Source organism: Myotis yumanensis, unplaced genomic scaffold, assembly GCF_028538775.1.
Source record: "Myotis yumanensis isolate MYYU_CA2020_CCGP unplaced genomic scaffold, mMyoYum1.0.hap1 SCAF_13, whole genome shotgun sequence".
NCBI lineage: Eukaryota > Metazoa > Chordata > Mammalia > Chiroptera > Vespertilionidae > Myotis > Myotis yumanensis.
Window position 1 is genome coordinate 2,866,001 of NW_027223764.1, and position 23,749 is coordinate 2,889,749.

At 56.4% G+C, this 23,749-nt stretch overlaps 1 protein-coding gene across 1 annotated transcript in view; it reads left to right on the forward strand.

Moving 5' to 3' along the window:
* Positions 1-23,749, forward strand: part of DOCK1 (dedicator of cytokinesis 1) — a 288,779-nt gene that overhangs the window by 229,647 nt on the left and 35,383 nt on the right. Inside the window, 5 exon segments of the mRNA XM_070432089.1 lie at positions 10,086-10,164; positions 10,958-11,058; positions 12,489-12,547; positions 15,174-15,322; positions 23,616-23,701. Of these exon segments, the coding sequence (XP_070288190.1) occupies positions 10,086-10,164; positions 10,958-11,058; positions 12,489-12,547; positions 15,174-15,322; positions 23,616-23,701 (474 nt within the window).

A 23,749-nucleotide genomic window follows, 5' to 3' on the forward strand; every position in this document is an offset into this window, starting at 1 on the left:
GTGCAGACAGGCAAAGCCACATGTATTCCGCTCCAGGGTTAGTTTCTGTTGAAAACCAGGAGTCAGGATGTGACGAAAGCCCTTTCCCTCCGATGGAGAGGGGCCAGCTGGGCCCCAGCAGCACTTCGGCGGGGCGGGGGGGGGGGGGCTGGTGTCAGGGTCTCCCCAGATCCCTCTGGGAAGGGGCTGTGGGCAGTGACCTGGTCTGTGTCTGGGGAAGTTCATCTATGTGAGACCTGGCCTGGCTCACCGTGGCCGGGGTTGGCACAGGGCTCGTCGGCCCAGCATTCCTGGTACCGCCGCTCTGGAGGGCGGGCTGTGTGGAGAGCGTGTGCTGTGCCCGGGCCCTGTGCCCTGGGGATTCAGAGATGGAGGAGCTGGGCCCCGCTTCCTGGGCACCTCCCGTGCAGACGGGCAGATAGCAGCCGCGATCGTGGCAGCGTGGGCAGTGCCCGCGAAGGAGAAGTGAGTGCCCATCCCCACACGGCTGGGGCTGGCCCCCGGTGCCTCCTCTTCCAGCTCCTCCTTCCTTATGCCCAGAGGTGATCCAGGTGGCACCGTGGGAGGCGGGGCCTCCTCCGTGAGAAAGGATGGGATCTGGTGCCCCGGGGTGTTGGCGAGGAAACATAAGTAACACCAAACCTCCAGGCGGGTGCCTCCTGGGCAGCCTGTCCCGTGGGCTGTTAGAACTAAACAAGAAGAAAAATAAATAAACAAACAAGAAAGATTCCAAGGGAACGAACCTGTATGGGCTGCATCATGCATTCCAACCCCCAATTCGTGCCGAAGCCCAATCCCCAGGACCTCATAACACCACGGCATTTGGAGGTTAGGCCTTCACACCAATAATTAAAGTTGAGCTGAGATTATTAGGGTCAACCCTAGTCCTATACGACTGGTCCCCCTTTATAAAAAATATGTTTTTATTGATTTCAGGGAAAGGAAGGGAGAGGTAGAGAGAGAGAGAGAAACATCAATGATGAGAGAGAAACATGGATCGGCTGCCTCCCGCATGCCCCACACTGGGGATCAAGCCCGCAACTGGAGCCTGTGCCCTGACCGGGAATCTATCCGTGACCTCCTGGTTCATAGGTCAACGCTCAACCACTGAGCCACACCAGCCGAGCATGACTGGTCCTCTTTTAAGAAAAGGGGGAAAGCCCATGAAGAGGCACAGGGAGGAGGCGGCCATCTACAGCCAAGGAGAGAGGCCTTGGAAGAACCCGCCTGCCCACACGTGATCTCGGCTGTCTGGCCTCTAGGCCGGTGAGGAACACGTGTCTGTGGTGTGAGCCCCCGTCCGTGGAGCTCTGTGTGGCCGCCCGAGCCTCCCGGCACCGCCCTGTTCCCTGCAGCAGCCCCGAGGGCTGCCTCAGACGTGCATCCATTGAATGGCCGGGGTCCTTCTCACGCCGCTGGCACGGGCGTTGGGGCCTGACCCGGAGAGTTCGGGGACGAGGAGACGAGGGGCTGTATCTATCCAGTGGTGACAGAATCCTGGTGAGAAGGTGGGAGGGAATGTCGACTTTTTTCTAGACATCAGAAGTCGTGTCGAGGCAAAGTCAGGAGCAGCGGTGCGTGCTGTGCAGCGCATTTGGGAGACTTGGACCCATTTTGAACGGAGCGTGAAAAGCCAGAGGCTTCCCGTCCTTCCTCTCTTTTGCCCGGACGGTGGGTGAGCTGGGCAAAGATGTGTGGCCTCTCCCTCCTTGGGGCGGTGTTGGCAGGACAGCTGCGTGTGGGCCCAGGAACCGGCATTGCCTGCAAAGGAGCCCAGGTGCACAGGTGCGCCAGCCTGGGGCCTGAGACGGGGCCCCACGGTCCCCTGGCAGCTGCCCCTCTGCCCGCCCCCTCTCCACCTCCCTAGGGGGGTCTGATGGACTTGGAAATGACCCCCCGAACCAAGAACAAGGACCCTCATCCTGAGGCCTTGGGAAGTGTCAGCGTGGAACATAGCAACTCCCTTCGATAATCAAACGTTTCACACAACACCGCGCTCCCTGGGCCGCCATTGGCTAAAATGAGCGGCTGCCTCTGTGTCCATGTGGCATCCTTTTCCTGGGTTATTCCCCCCCCCCCCTCCCCCCCCCCCCGGTTCCACAGACCTTAGTGAAGCTATTTTGGACTTTGCTGACAGCTTCTCTGAGCCCACACTCCGGGTTTCAGCCGCTTCAGTCCTAGCTGTGTGACCTCATTAGATGTGTATTTTTGTAGGAGCCTGTGGGTCGGGCAAGGTGGCACGCGCTGTCTTATTCAAGCATCTCCAGCTGAAACAGCCGCCCCCTCCATGCCCCCTCCATGACCTCTCTGTGCCCCCTCCGTGTTCCTGACACTGGACCAGGAGAGACAGGCTGAGTCCACTACAGCCTTTTCCAAAAAGGCACGGAAACGATGTGCCTAGTAAAACCTGGGGTAATAGGGGATCCTCTGGTTTGTCAAAATCTTGGAGGTTTTTCTCTCTCCACCTGCCTGCCATGTGCCTACGGGTGCCGCTCAGGGGGCCGCCCAGACTGGGTGTCTCCGCCTCAAGCCGGCACTGCGGCTCTGCACCCCCAAATTGACCTGTGACTCCAGAACTGACCGTGAGGTGGTGTGAGCACAAGGTGCCCGAGTCAGGACCCCGGGTTCCGGTCCGTGTTCGTTGGCTGGTCACAGGGAGGTGGTGACTTACTGATACCCGATCGCACCCGGCCTCCCGGAGGGCAGCGGAACCCATGGCGGGGCTCAGAGCCGCCTCCTGGGCACGGTCGGTGGAGATAAGGAAGCTGCAGGCTTAAAAAAGCTGGCACCAAATCTTCCCAGCTGTTGGGCGTGCCCTGTGCTCCGGCCCTGACCCTCGAGGTGTTTAAACAACCTCAGCCAGCGAGCAGTGAGGTTCTCAGCCGTCGCTGCCTGTGGAGTCTGCGCTGTCCCGGCATCCATGGGCTGTGTGGCCACGTGGCTGGAGGGCGGGGAAGGCGGTGGCCTTGAGGGCAAGCCGGTCTCCTGCACAGCAAGCATGTCGTGGGCACAGCGTGCTCAGCAGTTAGTAACGGTCCTTTCCCACCTCGAGGCGGACGTGGGCATAAGGCCACAGCGGGAGTCCGGTTGGCCAAGTTCCACGGCATCCAAATGGAAAATGATAGATGAGCTTCCACCTCCTTTTCTCGGTAACGTTTGCACATGCCTTCTCCATGCACGGGTTTGTTGAGTGCCTACTAAGGGTCACGCAGGGGCTGCATGTGAGCCAGAGCAGATGGGGACCTGCCGTCAAAGAGCTGAGAGTCCACTGGGTGGGCAGGGGGCTGGGCATCGCCCACAAACTACCAGGCCAGGGAGCATAGAGCAACAGAGGGGGTCCAGGCACCATGTGCCGAGGTACCTAGCTCTAAGGGCCTGTGGGAGGGCCTAGAGCGAAGGGAAGGCTGGGAGCTGACGGACTGGAAGGAGAGGACCCGCTGTGTCCAGGCAGGAAGCGGCCACCCTCCTGGGAGAGGGGGCAGCGTGTGCAAAGGCCCTGCGCGGGGGAAGCACTGCAGGAAGCCAGAGGGCCTGGCACTGTGCCCATCCTCAGGTTCATGCGCCAGGGCCTCCAGGCCACCTTCCATGAAAACAATCCCTTTTCCCCTGCCCCGCCTCTGCGAGCGGGCAGCTCCTCGCGCCTCGGCCTCCATGGGGCACGTTGTCTCGTCTCCACTGTGTGCGGTGCTGGGTTACGTCTGTGCCCGGCCCTGCTGTACCAGCTGGGACCTCATGCTGAGGACGGCTAATGTCCTCATGAAGTTTGCCTTCCACTGGGCGGGGCTCTGACAGTGACCCAGCAGGCGTATCACTCGGGTATATAACGTCAGCAACCAATACGTGTTATGAAAAAAATGACCAGGGCTAGAGAGAGCCCGGGAGGCTGTGCTGCTCCTGGCGGGGGACTGAGGGCGGGGGACTGGGTGCAGGCGCAGCCTCGCATCCCACCTGCCCCCTCCACCCGCCAGCACGGCGCCTCCCCATGGATGCACGAGGGGAAGAGGAGAAACCGAGGACTCTGAAGGGAGGGAACCAGCAGCAATGACAGCGATCGCCTCAGTGAGGAAATCGCCCCCCTCCCCCGAAATGGGACGTGCAGCCATAGCCCCGCCATAAGCTTGTTTTATTGTCTGGGAATAATTTCCGTAGCAAGGGAACTAATTTGATTGTGTGGCATAAAGAAAACGTATGTGGGACAATGGGGAAGAATAGAGGCAAAATGAATCCAATACATTTTAATCTCTGCAACACAGATTATATTTTCAATTAAGAAGCTTAGCGCACGAGTGTGCGGCTGGCGGGCGCTTCCCGGAGCACTTGTTTATGGGTAACCCTTCGCTCGGCATGAAGAAGGTCGGCGATCGGCGAGCAGCGCCTGTGATCCCCCGTCTCTCCTTGATAGCAGCATCGACGACCCGTCCCGTGGCCGCGTGCGGGTGGTAAAACTGGAGAAACGTGGACCGTAGATGGCTGAGTTGGTGAATGTGAATTTCTAGACGGAACAAGGAAACTTGATTTCCTTCCCGCTCAGCCACTCGATGCCCGGCTCCCTCACGTCTGGGGATGGTTGCCGTCAGCCCCTCCAGAGGCGGAGCCCAGCGTGGCCACGTGTCTGCACGGCTTAGCTTTACTGATCGCATTTCGGGGTCATGGGCTTTGGAGCGGACAGACTTCGCCTTGCTCTGGAGTCTGCGGTCCGCGTGTCCAGCAGGGCAAACAGCTGCCCAGCCTCCTGGGCTCCGAGGGCAGGGGCGACAGGACACGGGCCCTGGTCCATTCGTCCTGGATCTTAGTTCATCTTCCATCAGCTCCTCGGGTGCCCATTGCCATTCATCTCCTGCAGGCAGTGGGCCCACCTCTCCGCTCATCCAGGAGTAAGTAAGGCAGCGCCTTCCGCAACGGGCATGCTCCCGGCTCCTCCCGGCTTCCTCTCTTGCCCTCCCTCCCAGCACCGGCTCCTCGCAGCAGGTCCCGGAGCCTGGCTTTGCGGGCTCTCACGCTTCCACTCCCCACCTCTCCTCTGTAGCAGACACGCGATTCGAAGAGCATGAAAGGAATAAAGGGTCATTTAAAACAGGAGAGAGGAGCCTGCCAGGGGAGCAGAGGCAGATGTGGAGTTAGTTTAAAAACACATCTATTCTGAGCCTTTCCAGAAGGCTGGCGGGGAGGGTGGGGCGGCCGGCACGCAGGGCCGGGCAGACGGAGAGCAGTTGCATAAGTAGAACCGGACGCCCTGGGCTCCCTCTGGCGCGGCCACGTGGCCAGGAGCACATCAGGTTTGATAGCATCAGCTCGGACGCCCTGGGCCGGATGACGGACCCAGAATGAGGTCAGAGCTAGGGGAGGGGTGGGGCTGCAGAGCAGAGAGCGGCCTGAGAAAGGGGTCCCAGGCAGATGATGTGAGGCCGGTGCACCGGGAGGGAGGTGAGCCCACCAGGGGGGTGGGAAGCACAAGGCGGCAAGTCCCCGCTTGTAAAATGTGAGGTGATTCATCCCCGTGTGCTTGTGAGCAGTAAACAGCTGGAGCTGCGTGAAGTCACAGCCGTGTGTGGAACATGCCAGGTGCCCAGGACATGCTTGTGGGCCAAGCAGCCGAAGCCAGGGCTGGTCATGGGGGAGGGGAGTGCGGGGGAGGGGATTGCAGGGGAGGGGAGGGGAGGGGAGGGGAGGGCTCTGGTCACGCTGTCACTCTCAGGAGGCCTCGCCTTCAGCCGCGGTGGCTCACTGGCCACCAGGCCTGTTCGGGAGGGAATCAGACACAGTGCGTCCAGTGGGCCTCACTATGGAGCCCAGGGCCAGGGCTGTGATCAGGAGACCCCCACAGCAGGGAGGGCACGGTCCCTGCCAGGGCGGCCGCTCCCCAGATGCTCTGTGTTCCGGGGCCACCACAGGCCCAGCCTGCTTCCTCAGGGCCGCCCCTCACAGAGGCTGGGAGCACTGTGGACCGAGTTCGAAGTGTGAGGGGTGCTGACGCCTGGTGATCTGAAAACGAAACCAGGAGATCTGGGAAACGGACACGCCGCTCCGTGTCGGGAACAATGGCAGTTGACGCTGTTGGCTTTCCCGCTCCTTCCCGGCTTCAGTGTTCACGGTCCCCCCCACTCCCCTTGACAAAGAGCCACGCAGCCAAGTGTGGGCGGGGCCGGAGGCCGGCCACTGAGGGAGGCCTCATCTCGCCTTCCGTCTCACCGGTGTTCTCGGCACCCCGTTCCTCGCCTCACCTCAGTAGCTTCTCCTTCCCAGCCGTCCCCGATGACGCGGAAATCCCTTCGAGGCAACTTCCCGGCTCCTGTCCCTTGACTTGTGGGTCTGCAGGGATAGAATTTGTCACTTCCAATTTGTTTCCTTTCTTCCCACCCACGTGGGGCAGGACATTTTATTAAAAGATGCATTTCCCCCCAAAAGCAACTCTTGTTTTAACGCCAGAGGTATGTAAATGCCCTCGCAGTGAAATGTACAGTCTAATTGTGGAACTTAACGTTATGTTTAGGGAAGGAATGAAAAACCAGCAACAAACCGCCTCCCCACGCGGGAAATGGGGCGCTGACCTCCGCCGGCGTCCGAGGCCTCTCCCTGCCTCCCCTGCAGCGAGGAGGCCCCTCGCCGTCCTGGCTGTTGGCAGCAACGCAAGTAGCAGAGATGCCAGGAGTGCCCGCGGCGCCATCAGAACAGAGTCGCCTTAGTGCCTGGCACTGCCAGGAGCTTCGATAGTTAAAGGGTCCGATTCCCTTGCCCTCGCCGGTCCCCTCTGCAGGTAGCAGACGCGGATCTAGGCCGGGTTCCCCCTGTAAGGTTAGACTTCACTGCTCTGCTCCACGAGGCAGGCTTGGGGGATGGTCTCCCACGTGCATTCACGGTGTTTTGTGGGAGACAGCGGGGATGTGGGCTGAGAGGCGGGGCTGGCGAGACCTCTGTAGTGTGTGGGTGAAGGGCTTGTGCCTCCTGCAGGCAGAGCCCCCACCACACCCAGCCTGACGCCTAAAGACGAGCGAAGTGTGGGAGTCGTAGGGCCGACGTGTTGCCTTCCTGCCAGTGTCCCCTGACATTTTGTGAAGTGTCAGCAGAGATGATCGCGCTGAAAGGACTGTATTTGGTGGCTTCATCTCTCCAACCTTTAAGCTCCAAGTTACAAACCCACACACACTGACAACCCTTCGATCCACAGTTCACGGAGCTGAGAGGCCCTGTACTTTCATTTCTTGGTTGAAAACATGAGAATCTCAATAACTTGAGCAGCTCTCTGAAGGTCATGGAGCTAAATGATTACCTGGACGTCAGGTGGATAGGTCGGTAAATAGATAGATTGATAGATAGATGATAGATAAAAGAGAAGAGATAGAATAGTGTGTGTGTGTGTAAGTTAGTGTGAGTGTGTGAGTACGTGTGTGTGTGTGTGTGTGTGTGTGTGAGTGAGAGAGAGAGTGTATGTGTAGACAACAATTAGATGCATATTCGACACCAGCGGGAATTACACTACGGCATTTTTTTCAGGGGGCAGCTCACTGAAGTTCAGTGTCATTTTGACCAGTGGGGGGCATTCCTGAAGGCGTTTATTCTCACACCCGAAGCCTTGTTTCTTAGAAATCGCTGGTTCTCTGGGTAAGAGGTGAGTGGCTTGGTGCACGGAGCACAGAGCGACGGATCTTTTCTGCGAGTCCCTCACTCTGGCCGGGTACCAGCCGCATCGCCGTATCCTGTCCCCTGGCACCCACTTCCCACCGTCCCATCTCTGGCAGCACCATGTTCTCCTCGGAAAGTTGCCAGCGTTGCACGTTCCCTCTGTTATTGTGCCCTGTGCTCCTGTGCGATGACGTTGGGTGCGGAGAATGAAGGGAGCTCGAGGCCACAGGGTGGGTTCTCTCCACCAGCGCAGGCGCGGGCCGGCCTGCTGCTTTTCTTGTTTGGCAGGCGGGAGGTCCTGGTCCCCCGATGCTGGGAGGTGGTGGTGTGGTGATCGAGCAAAGGTTCCCTAGTCAGAACCTTTCAGGACTCGCACGGTGGCGAGGGCTCTTTAGATGCTTGGTGGGCTCTGATGGACAAAGACAAGATTTCTGCCTTTAGGGGACTAGCTCTGGGGGTGGGGAGGAGACTGGGGACAGTGCCCAGCCATAAGTGCCAAGTGTTTAATGAGAGGTTCAGTTAACAAGAACCTCAAAAGAGCAGAACCTCACAGTGGAAAACCTACTCGAAATGCAAGGACCCCAGGGAGAGCAAAAGGCTACCAAATATTCTAGGCTCTCTGAGCCCTCTGATTTTAGGCCTCATCTTCTGGGCCAGCTCATCTATCCCTCATCCATTCATCCATCCATTCATCCATCTACCTACCTATCTATCCATCCATTTATTCATCCATCCATCCCTCATTCATCCATCCATCCATCTATCCATCCATCTATCCCTCATCCATCCATCCATCCATCCATCCCTCATCCATCCATCCATCCATCCCTCATCCATCCATCCATCCATCCCTCATCCATCCATCCATCCATCCCTCATCCATCCATCCATCCATCCCTCATCCATCCATCCATCCATCCATCCCTCATCCATCCATTTATCCATCCATCTATCCCTCATTCATCCATCCATCCCTCATCCATCCATCCATCCATCCCTCATCCATCCATCCATCCATCCATCCCTCATCCATCCATTTATCCATCCATCTATCCCTCATTCATCCATCCATCCCTCATCCATCCATCCATCCCTCATCCATCCATCCATCCATCCATCCATTCACCCATTTGTTAATTCCTGTGACTAACGCTCTCATCGGCTCCCAGCACGAAGGCTGGATCTGGAGCTGTGCTGAGCCACGTCTGAGCTTCCTCTTGAAGCGCAGGCAGCCTGCTGTGGTCGTGCGGCTGCTTGTGATCATCTTCATGTTCCCTGTGACGGGAAGCAGATTGTACACAGAAGCTTCTAATGCGTTTCCTGCTTATTTACCCTAGTTCGACACGTGTCAGGACTCACTCACAAACGACAGCAGCTGATGGAGAGTCTTCCCTAAGGAATCCCCTGTTGAGGTTTCTCTTTGCCTGGTTAGATTGCTTTATTACCTGTTCCCTCATGCGCATTCCTCCTGCATCCTGCCTGTGGGCAAAGAGAGGGGCCACTTAAAAAGCTGTATCTGGAGGAAGCTTTGTTATCATCCACACTTTCAAGAGTAATAAACAAATGCAGCCCGGCCCGAATGGCTCAGTGGCTGAGCATTGGCCCATGAACACGGAGGTCAGGGCTCGATTCCTGGTCGGGGCACATGCCCAGGTTTCTGGCTCGATCCCCAGTGTGGGGCGTGCAGGGAGGCAGCTGGACGATGATTCTCTTCATCATTCTACCCTCTCTCTTCCTCACCCTTCCCCTCTCTGAAAACAAAAACATATTTTTAAAAAATAAAGAAAATCTAAATGAACGAGCTGGTGGAGGGCTTGGTTCAGTCATGTATGAGAGTCCACATTGCATATTTCATCATAAAAACAGAAGTGAGGGCGTGGAAGGATGCGATGTTTTGCTCTGGGTGCTGAAAATGGTACATCATCATTAATCAGTCAGCGTCCCTGCGACAGTTCTTGTTAAAGCACTTTCATCGCTATTAAAGGTTTTTAAAAATTTTCATTTAAACAAGTAAACAGTGACCAAGATGAGCATTTGAATTATAGGACAAATGATACTGAAATAAGACGAACCGCCACGCCAGGGGGTACAGCGCTGTCAGAGCTTAACTTTGCGAAGCCCGCCGAGCCAAGACCAGTGTCAGATGTAACGTTTAGACACTGCGACTTGAGCAAAGGGCTTCATTTGCGCCTTTTTGAAAGTGGGTTTTCCGGTGATGCTTTTCATATGTTACATTCAGACACCCTTATTTCCGTCTGTTTCTTTTATCTTGCACACGCTAATGTCCCCCGATTAAGTCTGCATGTAATTGTCTGGGTTTTTCATGGGCAAAACCTCGCCCCTTTGCCCAGGACCTGGAGAGCTCACCTCCCCGACTGCCTCGGATTGGGTCTAATTGAAATGCCAGCCCCACAGAGGGGCTGGAGCGGAGTGTGTAATTATGTAATTTCCTCTTGATCTTTCAGAGTCTTCCTGCGAGCGATTAATCAGTATGCAGATATGCTGAACAAAAAATTCCTGGATCAAGCCAACTTCGAGCTGCAGGTGAGAGAAGAAAGGCAGGCGGACACGACCTTGGTCGGGAAGCCGTGTTACCGCAAATTGCTCCTCTGAGCGCCATCTTTTCTTTCTAATCCGCACACCAAGGTGTGGACGTGGTGGTCACGATGTGTCCTGTTGGAACCCAGGCTTGAACGTTTGCCTTCTGGGTATTTGCTCCATTTAGTAAAGAAGGGGGTGGAGCTGTGCAAAGAGCAAGTACTGGATCGGGGACCAGGAGGGACTCGGCAGGGAGGCCACTGGGTCTCGGGAGTGTGGCTGCCAGGGTTTTCTCAGAGCCTCTAAGATGGTGGTGGGAGGCCAGCAAGTGGCTTTGCACCCCTGAGCTCAGCGTGAAACCCAAGCACAGAGAGGAAAGAGATTGCCCTACACGTGTGGCAGAGCTGGCACGGGCCGGGGACTGAGCCCACGCTCAGCCGGAGCCCCACCCGGGGCGGCCGGCTGGCAGCTGGGGAGAGGGCCCATGGTTTGAAATGTTCCCTAGAGCCGTGGTTCTCAACCTTGGCTGCACATTAGAATCACCTGGGAATCTTTTTTAAATCCTGATTTCCGGGCCTCATCCTCCGGAAATTATGTGTCTTTGTTACTAATGTTTTGGCCTCACCCCATAACAAAGACACAGAATTTCCGCCCAGAAATCAGGATTTTAAAAGGATTCCCAGGTGCTTCTAATGTGCAGCCAAGGCTGAGAGCCACTGCCCTAGAGCGCTGGGCAGACGAGGTGCCCGCGTGGCCGGCCGCTGCTGAGCCGCTAACCCTCTGCCCCCGTCGCTTTCAGCTCTGGAACAACTACTTCCACCTGGCGGTCGCGTTCCTCACCCAGGAGTCCCTGCAGCTGGAGAACTTCTCAAGCGCCAAGAGAGCCAAGATCCTGAACAAGTGAGTCCGCCCGGGCAGGCCTATGTCCCCGGGCCTTGCCACCCCCAGGCCACTCACTGCGGTGAGGGGTTCAGAGGGGGTCTCGGCGGTGGCAGCCGCTCAGCAGTCCTCGGATTCTGTGAGTGTGTGACTTCCCGCCCAGCCCTGTGCCGCCAGAGGCTTGAGCCCAGGAAACCGCAGCACAGCCGGCCGGGGCTGGTCCTGGAGCTGGGCTGGAAGGTAATGTTCCCGGGGGACCAGCCTGTCCCTCTAGGGAGGGGCTGAGGCTTCACATTCAGATTCTCCATCCGGACTGGCCTGCATCAGCCGCCCTCTCCTGCTGCACAGGACGGGCAGGAGTGTCGGGCACGGAGGCCTCACCCTCAGGTGGCCGCGGGCTGGGGTTTTGACTCCCCTGTGACTTCCCAGCCACACGCAGTGGCCTGCACTCAGGGGGCTCTGCCCGTCAGCTGACAGGAGGAGGACGAGCAGCTGGGCACCCACAAGCTGTAGCTAATCCCACCAGTTATTACGTTTAACACCATCAGCCTTTTCCTCGGGCAATAAAGGGAAAGGTAAATTGCTCACCAGCTCATAAAGGCTCATCTGCAGCCTCTGCATTCTGTTTACTCTGGAAACATACACCCCTCCCCGCCCACAGGGAGGAAAATTAGCATTTGTTTTCCTGGTAAACAAAAAACTTGGGGGAATATCTGCTGAGAGTAGGCGGTGCTAAGCCCTCCCTTGCACTGAACTTGATGAAGAAGGAGGGGGGGGGGGGGCATTGGAGGAGGCGGCCCTGTTCTGAGTGTAGACTCCAGGGCTCACTGTTCTGGGGGTGTGGGGGGTCACTAGGGTCTGCAGGGCCTGATGCTAACAACAGGCACAGAAACACCCCCGCCCCCCTCTTGGGCCAAGGAGCTAGGCTCTCTCACCTGCTCTTAGAGCAATGGTTCTCAACCTGTGGGTTGCGACCACTTTGGGGGTCGAACGACCCTTTCACAGGAGTCGCCTAAGACCATCGGAAAACACACATATAATTACATATTGTTTTTGTGGTTAATCACTGTGCTTTCATTATGTTTAATTTGTAACAATGAAATTGGGGGTCACCACAACATGAGGAACTGTATTAAAGGGTCGTGGCATTAGGAAGGTTGAGAACCACTGCCTTAGAGAGTGAAGACAGTGACACAGTGACATTCTCTCATTACTCTCACCACCTCCCCCAAGTCCCACGGTGGGGGCCGGGGAGCGGGGGAGGTAGTGTGTGGTGATGAGTAAGTGCGGTTCCCAGCTCCTTCCATCCCCTTTGGTGGCAAAGGAAGGAGCGCCGTTTTCTCTTTATGCGTCTCAGGGATGGAAGACTGGGTTGCACTTACAGATAACCCGGTCTGATTTTCACGTGCTCTGTAGAGCGACCCGGCGCTTTTCCCATTCCTGCCTTTCAGGTATGGAGACATGAGGCGACAGATCGGCTTCGAGATCAGGGACATGTGGTACAACCTCGGTGAGTCGCCGCGGTCTCGGCCATCGGGGGACTGTCTCCCATCCTAGGTGGGAGGCGGCATTGGCCCTGTTCGTCAGCGTTGGGGCATGTACAAATGTCCGAGGCTTCTGCTCCTTGGGGAAAAATTGCTGTTCGTTGCCAGAACTCTTTTCAGGAAGTAAGAGCAGGGAGGCCAAGTGAAAGGAGGAGAATCTGGTGGGCGGGGCAAATAGAAGCGTCTGGAAAGCACTCCCCTGTCAGGCGTCCACAGCTCAGCCCTGGGCGTCAGGAACATTCCCCCACCGCCCCACGCATCCAAGCACGTGGCTCATCCTACTGTTACACGTGCCATCAGATGGGCTCCGTGTCATCGACTCTGCCTTCCCAAGGGTCTAGTCCCCACTCCAAACCCGACCCGGTTTTAGGTCCACTGCCACCAGGTGGTGGCGGCTCAGCATGCTCGCGCCATCAGAGCAATAGGGACATGCGTGTTGAAGGTAAGGAATGGACGTAAGCATGTATTACTATTCACTTCCCTCTTGGTACTGCTTTGGCCGCTCACGTAAGTTGGGGTATATTGTGTTCTCATTGTCTTTTGTCTCTGATGTTTTCTCATTTCCCTTTTGATTTCTTCTTTGGCCTATTGGTTGTTGAGAGTATGTTTCTGTTGTTTGCTTTTTGTTTGCTTGTTTTAAATCTATTTTATTGATTTTTTACAGAGAGTAAGGGAGAGGGATAGAGAGTTAGAAACATCAATGAGAGAGAAACATCGATCAGCTGCCTCCTGCACACCTCCTACTGGGGATGTGCCCGCAACCAAGGTCCATGCCCTTGACTGGAATCAAACCTGGGACCCTTCAGTCCGCAGGCCAACGCTCTATCCACTGAGCAAAACCGGTTAGGGTGAGAGTATGTTTTATTGGTGTTTTTTTGTTTGTTTTTTCTTGTTGATAGGATTGCAGATTCCCCGCCCCCCCCACCCCCCCATTACCCGCCTTTGCCTTTGTCTTCCCAGCCCCTACCAGCCCCCACTTTACCCACCTCAAGGGCCTTCCTTCTGGACAGTTAAGTCCTGGCAGAGCCCTGACCACGGAGCTCAGCGCTGGCCCTGGCCAGTCCCTCGTATTCAGGGCCAGGGTGTCTCCAAGGTGAGGCGCTGCGCCCTGTAGCGTATTTTTCCACCCCGGCGCCCACAGCCACTTGTCAGCGCCTATCCCTCCAGCCGGGAGCGTCAAAGCCGCCGTGACCAGCAGAGCGCTCCGTGACACTCAAGTTGTGGTTGATGAACAACTCGCTGTCACTGTCAACTATTTTCTGAAACATTGGCTCTGACATTTTTGGGCGAAACACAAGAAAAGTGTCACCGGAGAGACTGGGGATAATGGCGTTTTTAAGAGAATGGCTCGCAGCTGTTACACGGCTTTCAGAAACATGGAGCGTCTGGGAAGTGATGAGAATCCCATGAGTCTGGCCTTAGTCACAATATTAATTATTCAGTAAAAACAGAACCTCAGATTTTTATTATATTCGGATTCCTTATCAAAGGTTATAGTTTGTGACTGTGTCCACCCCATTCAAATGTTAGAAATATATTAAGTTAGACTAAGAGGAGGCTTATGTAGCAAGTGAAGTATAGTTATTTATAAGAGCCAGATTTGTTTAATGGTTCTCTGTCTAGAAATCCGTATCAAATAGCGGAGTTATAAACGAAACCAAGTTTTTTAGACTATCTATTCTATTTTCTGAGCGTGTAAAATTACTATTAAGGTTGATTAACTGGATAAATTGCTGGTGTTAATAACACAAAATGCCTCAAATAATTCATTCAAGCGTTTAATTCCTGCGCATTCTTCTAGCATATGTTGGAAATGAAATGATATAAATTGTAATGGGGTGAAATGGAAATATTTCAAGATTTTTGACACTAAAGAGGGTAGAACTTTAAGTATATATATATATATATATTTTTATTTTTTTTTTTATTTTTTTACTGATACCAGAGAAGAAGGGAAAGGGAGAGAGTGACAGAAACATCAGTGATGAGAGAGGGGCATTGATGGGCTGCCTTCTGCATACCCTCTACTGGGGATCGAGCCCACAGCTCCGGAAATGTGCCCTGACCGGGAATCAAATCATGACCTCCTGGTTCATGGCTCTGTTCAACCACCGAGCCACCCCAGCCGGGTGGAAACGTCTTCTTTATAAGACGCCAGAGCTAGAGAGGACCGGACCATCTGCTCAGACGCCCTCGCCTTATTGTGTACTCATTGTCTGCAAATTGAGATGCGGGTGTTGGCGTCCCCAGCCCCACTCCGTGCAAGGCTGGGGACCCATGAGCTGCTCACCTCCTTTAGCCGTGGGCTCACATCGTGTACGTGTGAAACGGTGTTGGTCTCCTCTAACAGAAGTCAGGGCTACAGACTTCGTATTGGATGTTTTAGTGGCTTCAGTTACAACAATCAGGACACCGTCCACTTCTCCCTCTCAAGGCTGGGGCGTCCATGATGCCCCCGGATGACATGCATGCCTCTTCATTCCCACGCCCCCGGCACCCACATCGCAGTGGCCTGTGTCCTTGTGTCCACTGAAGCCCATTCCAGAATCCTTTTTCAAAGACTTTTCTAACGAATGGGTGTCTTTACTCAAGGTCAGCACAAGATAAAGTTCATTCCGGAAATGGTCGGCCCCATGTTGGAGATGACGCTGATCCCCGAGACAGAGCTGCGCAAGGCCACCATCCCCATCTTCTTCGACATGATGCAGTGTGAGTTCCACTCCACGCGCAGCTTCCAGATGGTAAGGGTGTGTGTGTGTGTGTGTGTGTGTGTGTGTGTGTGGCTGTGGGTGTGTGTGGGTGTGTGGGGATGGGGGGGTGTGTGGTGTGGGTGTGGGGTGGGGTGGGGTGGGGTGGGGGTGGGAGGGCGAGGGCTAGTCTGAAAACCTTGAGAAAGACGCAGGTGGTTCTGGCGTCCATGGCGCTCACTGGAGACCCTGCTTGCCCACACTCGGGAGGGCCCTGCCCAGGACTTCCTGCTGCAGGGCCTGCCCCTGCTCTCAGCTGTGGGAGAACTGTCTCCATGTTTGGCTTTTTCTTACTCATTTTGTCTAGACCTGCTCAGCCACCTCGGCGTAGGCGCCAGAGCGTTCCCTCCGATTCGCTGTGTCCTCTCAGACCCGCTGCGCTTTGCCAACGTCTGTTACCTTAAACCAGGGGTGGGACCTTGTTCTTCCGAGGGCCATTTGGACGTTTATAACTTCGTCCCTGGGCCACACACAATTATCCACGTAAAATTAGCCTGCTCACTGCGGTCGACATTTCACTAACTCACCCCTCACGCCTTGGCAGGGCCAGACCAAGATTTCGAGGACCAGTCTTCCCCACCCCTGTTTTAAAGTCCAAAGGCTCGGCTTTCGTTCTCCTAACGGGGTGAGCCGGGCGGCAGCGTGGATGCGAGTTCCTGGATGAAAGCGTGTGTGAGGGGCTCCGAGCACGCAGGCTCGGCAGGAAGGACAGCCCGAGCCATTGGCCCTTGGGAAGTAGCAGCACCTCCTTCCTGGGTCCCGTGGAAGCCCGTGAGGGGCCTACGTAGTCACGGGTGGGCACCCACGCATGTGCTCGGACACCAGTGGCGTGCTCAGACACACACACGTGCTCGGACATGCAGTGGTGTGCTCACACACACATGTGCTCGGACACACAGTGGTGTGCTCAGACACACACACACGTGCTCAGACACGCAGTGGCGTGCTCAGTCACACACACACACACACATGCTCGGACACGCAGTGGCATGCTCAGTCACACACACACGTGCTCGGACACGCAGTGGCGTGCTCAGACACACACGTGCTCGGACACGCAGTGGCGTGCTCAGACACACACGTGTGCTCAGACACCAGTGGTGTGCTCAGACACACACACGTGCTCGGACACGCAGTGGCGTGCTAGCTACTGGGCGGGTGGTTTGGCCGTGATGCTTTGCAGAAGCCAAGACAAGGATCCAGGCTTGAGGGCGTCCTCTGCCTGGAAGCCCTTTGGTTAAACATGGCGGTATTGCAAGGGAGGGAACAGTGACTTCACGTAGATTTTAAGGAATTTTGAGAAAAATTCCTACATTGAAGGGAAATGAACCTACCCTCACGCTGGCATGACTGTGGTGGGAGTGAGTATTTACAGGGTTTCCCTCCCCACCTGCACTCCCTACTCGATGGAGCTTTGCGCAGTTTGCGGGTACAGTTCCCTGGCCATTCGTCACCGCGATTGCCTGCAGGTGGGGGTAGCCATGAAGAACGGCTGTGCTGCTCCCTGAATGAAAGCAGGTGCAGAGCTAGAGGGACCTCGGCTCCGCCTCGGAGTTGAGTTTAGACACAGAAGTCAGGTGGACCAAGGTTCCTCGCTTAGGTGGTACCTCCCGGGCTTTGAACAAGCTACTAAGTCTCCAATACAGAGCTGCGGAATGGGTGTAAACATAAATGTACTCGAAAGGGGTGTTGTGAGAAGTAAGTAAAAGCAAACTCATAAAACCCACCTTCCCTCCCTCGCTCCCTCCCTCCCTCCTTCCCTCTTTCCTCCCTCTCTCTCTCTCCCCAGGGGTGAGGACGATTTCCGCACGTTCACTCATTGGTCAGAATGGAGAGTCTGTTGTGGAAGGACAGCTGTGTTTGTCCCTCTGGCCCACCCTCTGCCTTTGTGCCAGTGTAACTGCAATGTTGTCAACATTGTCCACATTCTCTCCTTCTTTCTGTTGGACAACATACCAAAGACAGCAGCTCACCGTGCTGCTAACGCGCTGGCGGGACCTTTCATGAAATGCCTCAGCCACCCTCCTCTTCATCCCCTTGGGCTGGGCACGTAGGCTGCATGCAGGTGGTCTCTTCTCCGAATAAACGTGCAGCGAGCACACGCATGCGTGCGTCCCGGGGTCCCGAGGGGGACATTCCAGAGGGTGGGTGCTGCTGGGCTTCTCTGCGGCCTGGTCGGCGCGCTCCCACCGCCAGGCTCTCACTGGGCTGACTCATCCTCTTTCCCTGTCAGCGTTGCGCCTGCGTTGTGGGTGCCCAGGCAGCAGGGAGACGAGAGTGCCTCCGAGAACCTCAGCTTGGTGTCCGCTCTGGCTGTGCCCTCCGGGGTGACCCCTGCCTGCCCTCATTGACCACAGGGACGACAGCCCCCCTCCATTGTCTCCCTGTTCCTGGGGCCACGGTGATGTCTCTGTCCCGTGCATGCGGCCCCTCTGTTCTGTGTCTCCACGCAGCAAAAGTCTTCTCTGCCTCTTCCATTCTCCTGAGAGCTTCCAACGCTCCAGCTGCCCTGGGCCGCCCTGGGCCTCCCAGCCTCTCCGACACTCAGTCGTGACCTGGTGCCCCCCTGTTCTTACAGGCGGCCCGTGCCTCTCTCCTCTCCTGTCCCCGAGTCCCAGCGGACACGTTCTCTGGTCTCTTTCTTTGCAGAGAAAACAGCAATTGTGCTCACCGTCCCCTGAGCCCAGAGGGGCTGTTTACACTTAAACTAGAACTTTGGGGGATATTGATTTTTTCTTTTTCAAAGAGAGATTCTCCATGTGAGCTTTCAGCACCTGCTCAGCCAGCCTGAGAGCTTTGGGCATCCGAGTCTTAGCAGCGCTTAGATCATTCATGCAGACCTGCCGGGCCATGGGACCCCGTGGCTCCCCTCGCCCCACCTCCCTGAGTCCCCTGCCCCCCAGTGAGTACCCCTTCCCGTCTCAGACTCACCAGGTTCTGCTTCCTGCGAGAAGCACACTTCTTCTCCTCTCCTGGTACCTGCTCAAAGAGTCCCATTTGCTACGTCTTTGGAACAGAACTCACAGCCGAGCGTGGCTGCAAATGACCGTGGGAGCTCTAGGCCATTAATAAAAAGGGACCGGAAAGGGCTGCACAGCAAAATAAGATTTCCGGTCCAGAAAGTGCGCCAGGCCTTCCAGAAACTCCCGGTGGTGGTAAGGCCTCCGCACATGAGTGGTCTCGGTGCCCGCGCTGTGCCCGAGTTGCTGTGTGAGTGCCGGCCCGCGCCTGCGTTGGTAACCAGAAGCAAGTAGTTGAATGACCCGAGTGGGTGTGGGCAGCTTTTGTTACTTGATGGGAAAGCCGATGCCTTTTGCTCTGGAAGATGAATGTGAACGCATTTGGTGGCGATTTTATCGTGTTTTTTCTCCAGTTCGTTGGGATTGTGCTGGTTGCTGTATTTTGATTTCAATTTCAGAGTCATACCTGAGTCTTTCGTTTTGGATGCTTAAAGGGGAAACATGGACAAGATTAGGCTATTATTTCATTAAAGCACAGACCCGAAGCGGTTGGAGAGATCATGGAAACCCTTACCCTGGACTCCAAGAGTTCTAATCCCGTTAAATTCTGTTCTTAAAAGCCCTCCGGTCCACAGGTGCCCAAACTCCCAGCATCTTCTTTAACCAAATGGAATGGGACTCCCTGTGGGGCGTGTTCCCGGCGTGGGCCGTCACTGCAGGCAGCCCGGAGCCCCTCCTCGATCCGGTCACGCACCTGCCTGAGGTGCTGCCCGGTGAGCAGCTGGCAGCCCGGGGCCCGGCCAGGCTGCCCGGGTTTGGGGCCTCAGAGCCTCTGGCCTCCGGAGTATTTCACAGAAGCTTCAAGGCCAGCGAGCCGCCTGCTCGTTGGACACGGAAGGACGTGGAGATGTTAGAGTGTGGGATGTGGAGCGCCAAAGACTAATTAAGTGTGTAATTAAGTTTATGAGCGGTTAAGCAAGGACTGCAGGACACATGAAAACATTAGTGTGTCTGAGCGGAGTGACAGACTGCGGGAATCGATGCTCCGTGGGTGTCACCACGCGAGCCCACACCCAGGTTGGTGGCGAGCAGCTGCCCTCTGCCCAGCCACGCCCGTTGCTTCTCTCGGGCCACGTTTTCTACGCAGACACGGCTCAGTGGTTCCTCCCGCCCACCCCCCACCCCCCGTCCCTGCCACGGCCGGGGCGTGGTCCTGCCCTCTCCCGGGATGGGCTTGGTCCCGCCTGCAGGGGCAGAAGCCAGAACTCCGATTCCTGGACTCCTGGACGCTTCCTGTTGCCAGGGGGACTGTGAGACCACAGTCCCGTGTCCGGTAGCTCATGAGCATTTTGAAGACCAGGAGGAAGCAGAGCGGGCCGGGCAGCGTCAGTGCCGCCGTCGCTCAGGTTCACCTGCCGCAGACGCCTAGCATGTTCCCAGATCAGCTGCCCCGGCTCTGGGCAGCCTCTGGGCGCCGCATCCACTGGGCAAGTATTAGGCAAACCTTCCCTGCCCGGCCCAGTGCCCAGCTTGCTCGCACATATTCCAGGCGGGTGGCTGCAAAGTGCAGACCTGGCTGCATCCATTTTTAAGTGCACGTAGGCCTTTCGTACACTCCACACACTTACAGCCAGACGACAGCCTTCACCCAAGACACGGACCTGCTTCTAAACCACATGGAACGGCTTTGGACGATCCCCGGCGGAGGCCCTGCGCCCAGGACCGCTTACGTTGGAGCCGGTAACCCCAGGTTAGCCGAGCACTGAGCAAGGCTTCCTTTCCACGTTAATTTAATTAATAACGATGTCCGTACCCCTGCGAGCAGCCCCGCTCCTCCACGTTCCATGTGACCGCACCTTCCAAAAGCCCTGCCTCACGTGGCCGCTTCCGCTCCGTGTTCTCGGACGCACGGGGTGCTCTGTGCAGTAGTTTCAGTCAGACGCCCTGTGGGTGTTCTTATTATTATTTATTTCAGAGAGAGGAAGGGAGAGGGAGAGGGAGAGAGAAACATCCAGGATGAGAGAGAATCATGGATGGGCTGCCTCATGCACGTCCCCTGCTGGGGATCGAGCCCACAACCTGGGCATGTGCCCTGACCGGGAATTGAACTGTGACCTCCTGGTTCATAGGTTGAAGCTCAACCACTAAGACACACTAGCCAGGCCCCTGTGGGTATTTTTTTTTAATTTTTAAAAATTGATTTCAGAGCAGAAGGGAGAGGGGGAGAAAGAGAGAGAGAGTGAGAGAAACACCAGTTATGAGAGAGAATCATGGATCAGCTGCCTCCTGCACGCCCCACACTGGGTATCAAGCCAGCAACCCTGGCATGTGCCCCGATGGGAATTGAACTGTGACCTCCTGGTTCCTAGGTGGACGCTCAACCCCTGAGCCATGCCAGCCAGGCCGCGGTGGGTATTTTTGTATAATATTGGCCATTCAGAAAAGAGAGGAAAATGCTTGGACTGACTGCATTATCTATCACACAAGGGAGCTCCTGCCCCCTTTCCAGCAATAAATAAACTCGCTAATTTCCTCAGCCCGTGGGGAACCTATTGCTGATGACCCAGCAGCAGGCAGGTCCGGGGATAATCCACTCGACGTACACAGCCAGTTCTGCTCTGCCTACACGCACTCTCTCCCCTTCTGTCGGGCAGCTTCACTTTGTTCCCATTGCAGCCGTCCCCAGGAACCTGTCTCCAGTGAGTGGCTTCTAGCACCTTCTGGAAAACTCCCCGAGGACCCTGGGATCAGATGCTCGCTGTGGGTCTGTGGGTTGAGTCCTTGCCGGTGGACAGCACGGGGTTGCCAGGTGTTGGTGCAGATGACCTGGTGTAGACCGGAGGTTCGTCAGATGAGGCTCAGCAGGGTGCTCTGATTTACGTATCATTCACGGGCTCTTTTTGGAAGACAACAGCTTCCTCAGGCTCGATCTGACCGGCAGCCTAACGAGCCGGGCTCCCCTGCTGTCCTTCCTGGCGGCAGCTCCGTTTACACGGGAGCAGAGAAAACATGCCATGTCCAGTTCAGTGCCGTCTGAGGAGCTAGGACGAGTTGTCTGGAATGCTCACGTGCGCTTGCCTGCGTGAGGGTCACGCGTGTTTTTCTGCGCTCCCGCTGCCTTCCGTGTTGGGTGCTCGTGCCGCACGGGTGGGATTGACTCGGGCGTTTTCATGACGTGGAGTCTCATTTTGTGTGTCAGTGATTTCTCCTGAAGCATCAGCCTCCCCGGACACCGGCGTTCCCAGCAGGCCTGGCTCGGGAGGTGGGGTTGTGGGAAACGCCAGCCCCGCTGGGAGCAGCCACCTCCCGCACGGGAGCCGCAAGACCCGCCCTCTGCAGAACGCGCCCCTGTGCAGAGCAGAGGGGTCGCGGGTTATCCAGAGGCCGCTACTTACAATAAAAGCCATCGCATGAGGCTGCAGGTGGAAAGGAAAAGCAGGTCACCCTTTCTCCTTCGATAAACCCCTCGCTCCTGTGTCGCTCCCGTCCCTGCTCTGCTGAGGCTAAACAGAACCAAAAAGGGGGGCTTGTCGGGGGGCTTGTCGGGGGAGAAGACCAAGGGGGATTGTGGGGATTCGCCGAGGCCTGAGCTCTCATGAGGTTGCCGAGCGCTTGAGGTCGAGCGGGAACCAGTGCTTCTCTGTGGGCCCGTGGGCAGCTCCGTTTCATGTGCAGTGGGTGGGACTGGGGCTCGGCCGCACGGCCGTCGGGGTCAGGCAGGCCTGGGCCCGTGTCCAGGCTCCCCCTGGGGTTGCCCAGACCCCCTGCCCTCTGCTCCATGGGGAGCCACAGGCAACGGCCACTGCACCAGGGCAGCAGACAGGCCTGCAGGACCTGTGACAAGCACTCAGACACATGTGTTCACGCGTGGCTTGCGTGGCCAAGAGAGCAGGCGTGTCTTAGAGCCTGCCAGCCAACCCCTCTGCTGACAGAGTGAGCCCCCCTGGCTGCATGCAGCACACACTCTGTCCAGGAATTTACGTGCACATACATCACATGCACATCACGTGTGGTCCCCTCAGCGTCACCCACGCCAGGTGCTGTCCTAGGTGTTGGGGACACAGCCGTGACCAAGAGAGAAGGAACGTCTTCATCTCCCACAGCTTAAACTCTGTGGGATCCTGATAATAAGGGGGAGGCTGGGGTGGTTGCCTGGAGACGCAGCGTCTGAGCAGATATGTTCACGGGACCCAGCGACCCTTACATACATGCAGTCCATGGTGTGCTTGCCTCCGGCGCCCGAACTCGGCCATGTTTCCTTCAGGCCCTCCTGCCCCTCATGCCTGCCTGGCCAAGGTCGGTGGCTGACCTCAGGACCCCCTGCACGTGGTGGTCACCTGGCCGGAATCCCAGTCCTCAGGGGGCTCTGAATTCTGCCAGGGAGAGGGGGCTGGGCAGCCAGGATGCGGACACGTGTGTCATTGTCAAGGTTGTATTTCCAGTTCGATCAGCTATGGGGGGGGGGGGGGGGCGGTCATGGAGCCTTGAAAACATTTACAGACTTGCACCTCACAGATCCCAGTTTTCCCCAAAGCGCGGGTCGGAGGGCCAGGCAGGCGACAGTGCCTCTCTTTGTCTTACAACGTTCTTTCAACCAGAGGGAGGAGTTCCCCGGGGCTCCATCGGGGCCCTGATGTGTTCACACTACGGTGTCGGGTGAATTTCCCGCCAAAATATAAGATGGCGCGGGCAATTATTTAGGTTTCCCGCGCAAAATCAGAGTTAGTTTAAAATGCCTATATCTTTTGAAGTATGGGTTCGAAGTATGGGTATGAAACGGTTCGCATACGCAGGTAGGTATCTTTGTGAACGGCAAACAAACAAATATTTGGTAATACGCAGTTACAATCGGCCCGAGTTTACACGTTTCCCGCACTCCAAGTGTTCAGATTCCTGGGGAGCAAACGCCATCTGTCCTCCATCTGTCCTTCTCGGGGAGCCACGGAGCTCTTTTAGATGTTTCTTATTCCTCACATTGAAGTTCGAGACGTGGTCTCACGTCCTCATGTCACACCGTAAATTTTCCCTCCAGTTTCCCTTCTTTCTCTGGCTCCTGTTCCTGCTCTCAGGATCCGCACGTTTAGACCCCATCAACCGGGGAAGGAAACGGAGGGGCCCCCGGTGACGGGGGACCGTCAGCCATCTCCGGGGGCTGGGGGACAGCAACTCCTAAGTGAAATCCGGCTTCGAGGCGTGGGGGGCTCTCTGAGGGTGATCCCTCACTGATGAGCAGATGCCCACGTGGTGGATGCACGTGCTGTTGGCATCCGTCACAGGATGAGACGCCCGCCACGCTGCTCACTGATGCGCTCTCTGTGTAATTACAGTTCGAAAACGAGATCATCACCAAGCTGGACCACGAGGTGGAAGGCGGCCGCGGGGACGAGCAGTACAAAGTGCTCTTCGATAAGATGTGAGTGCCGCTCCGCGGCAGGACGGGGGGCGGTGGGGCACTGCGGGC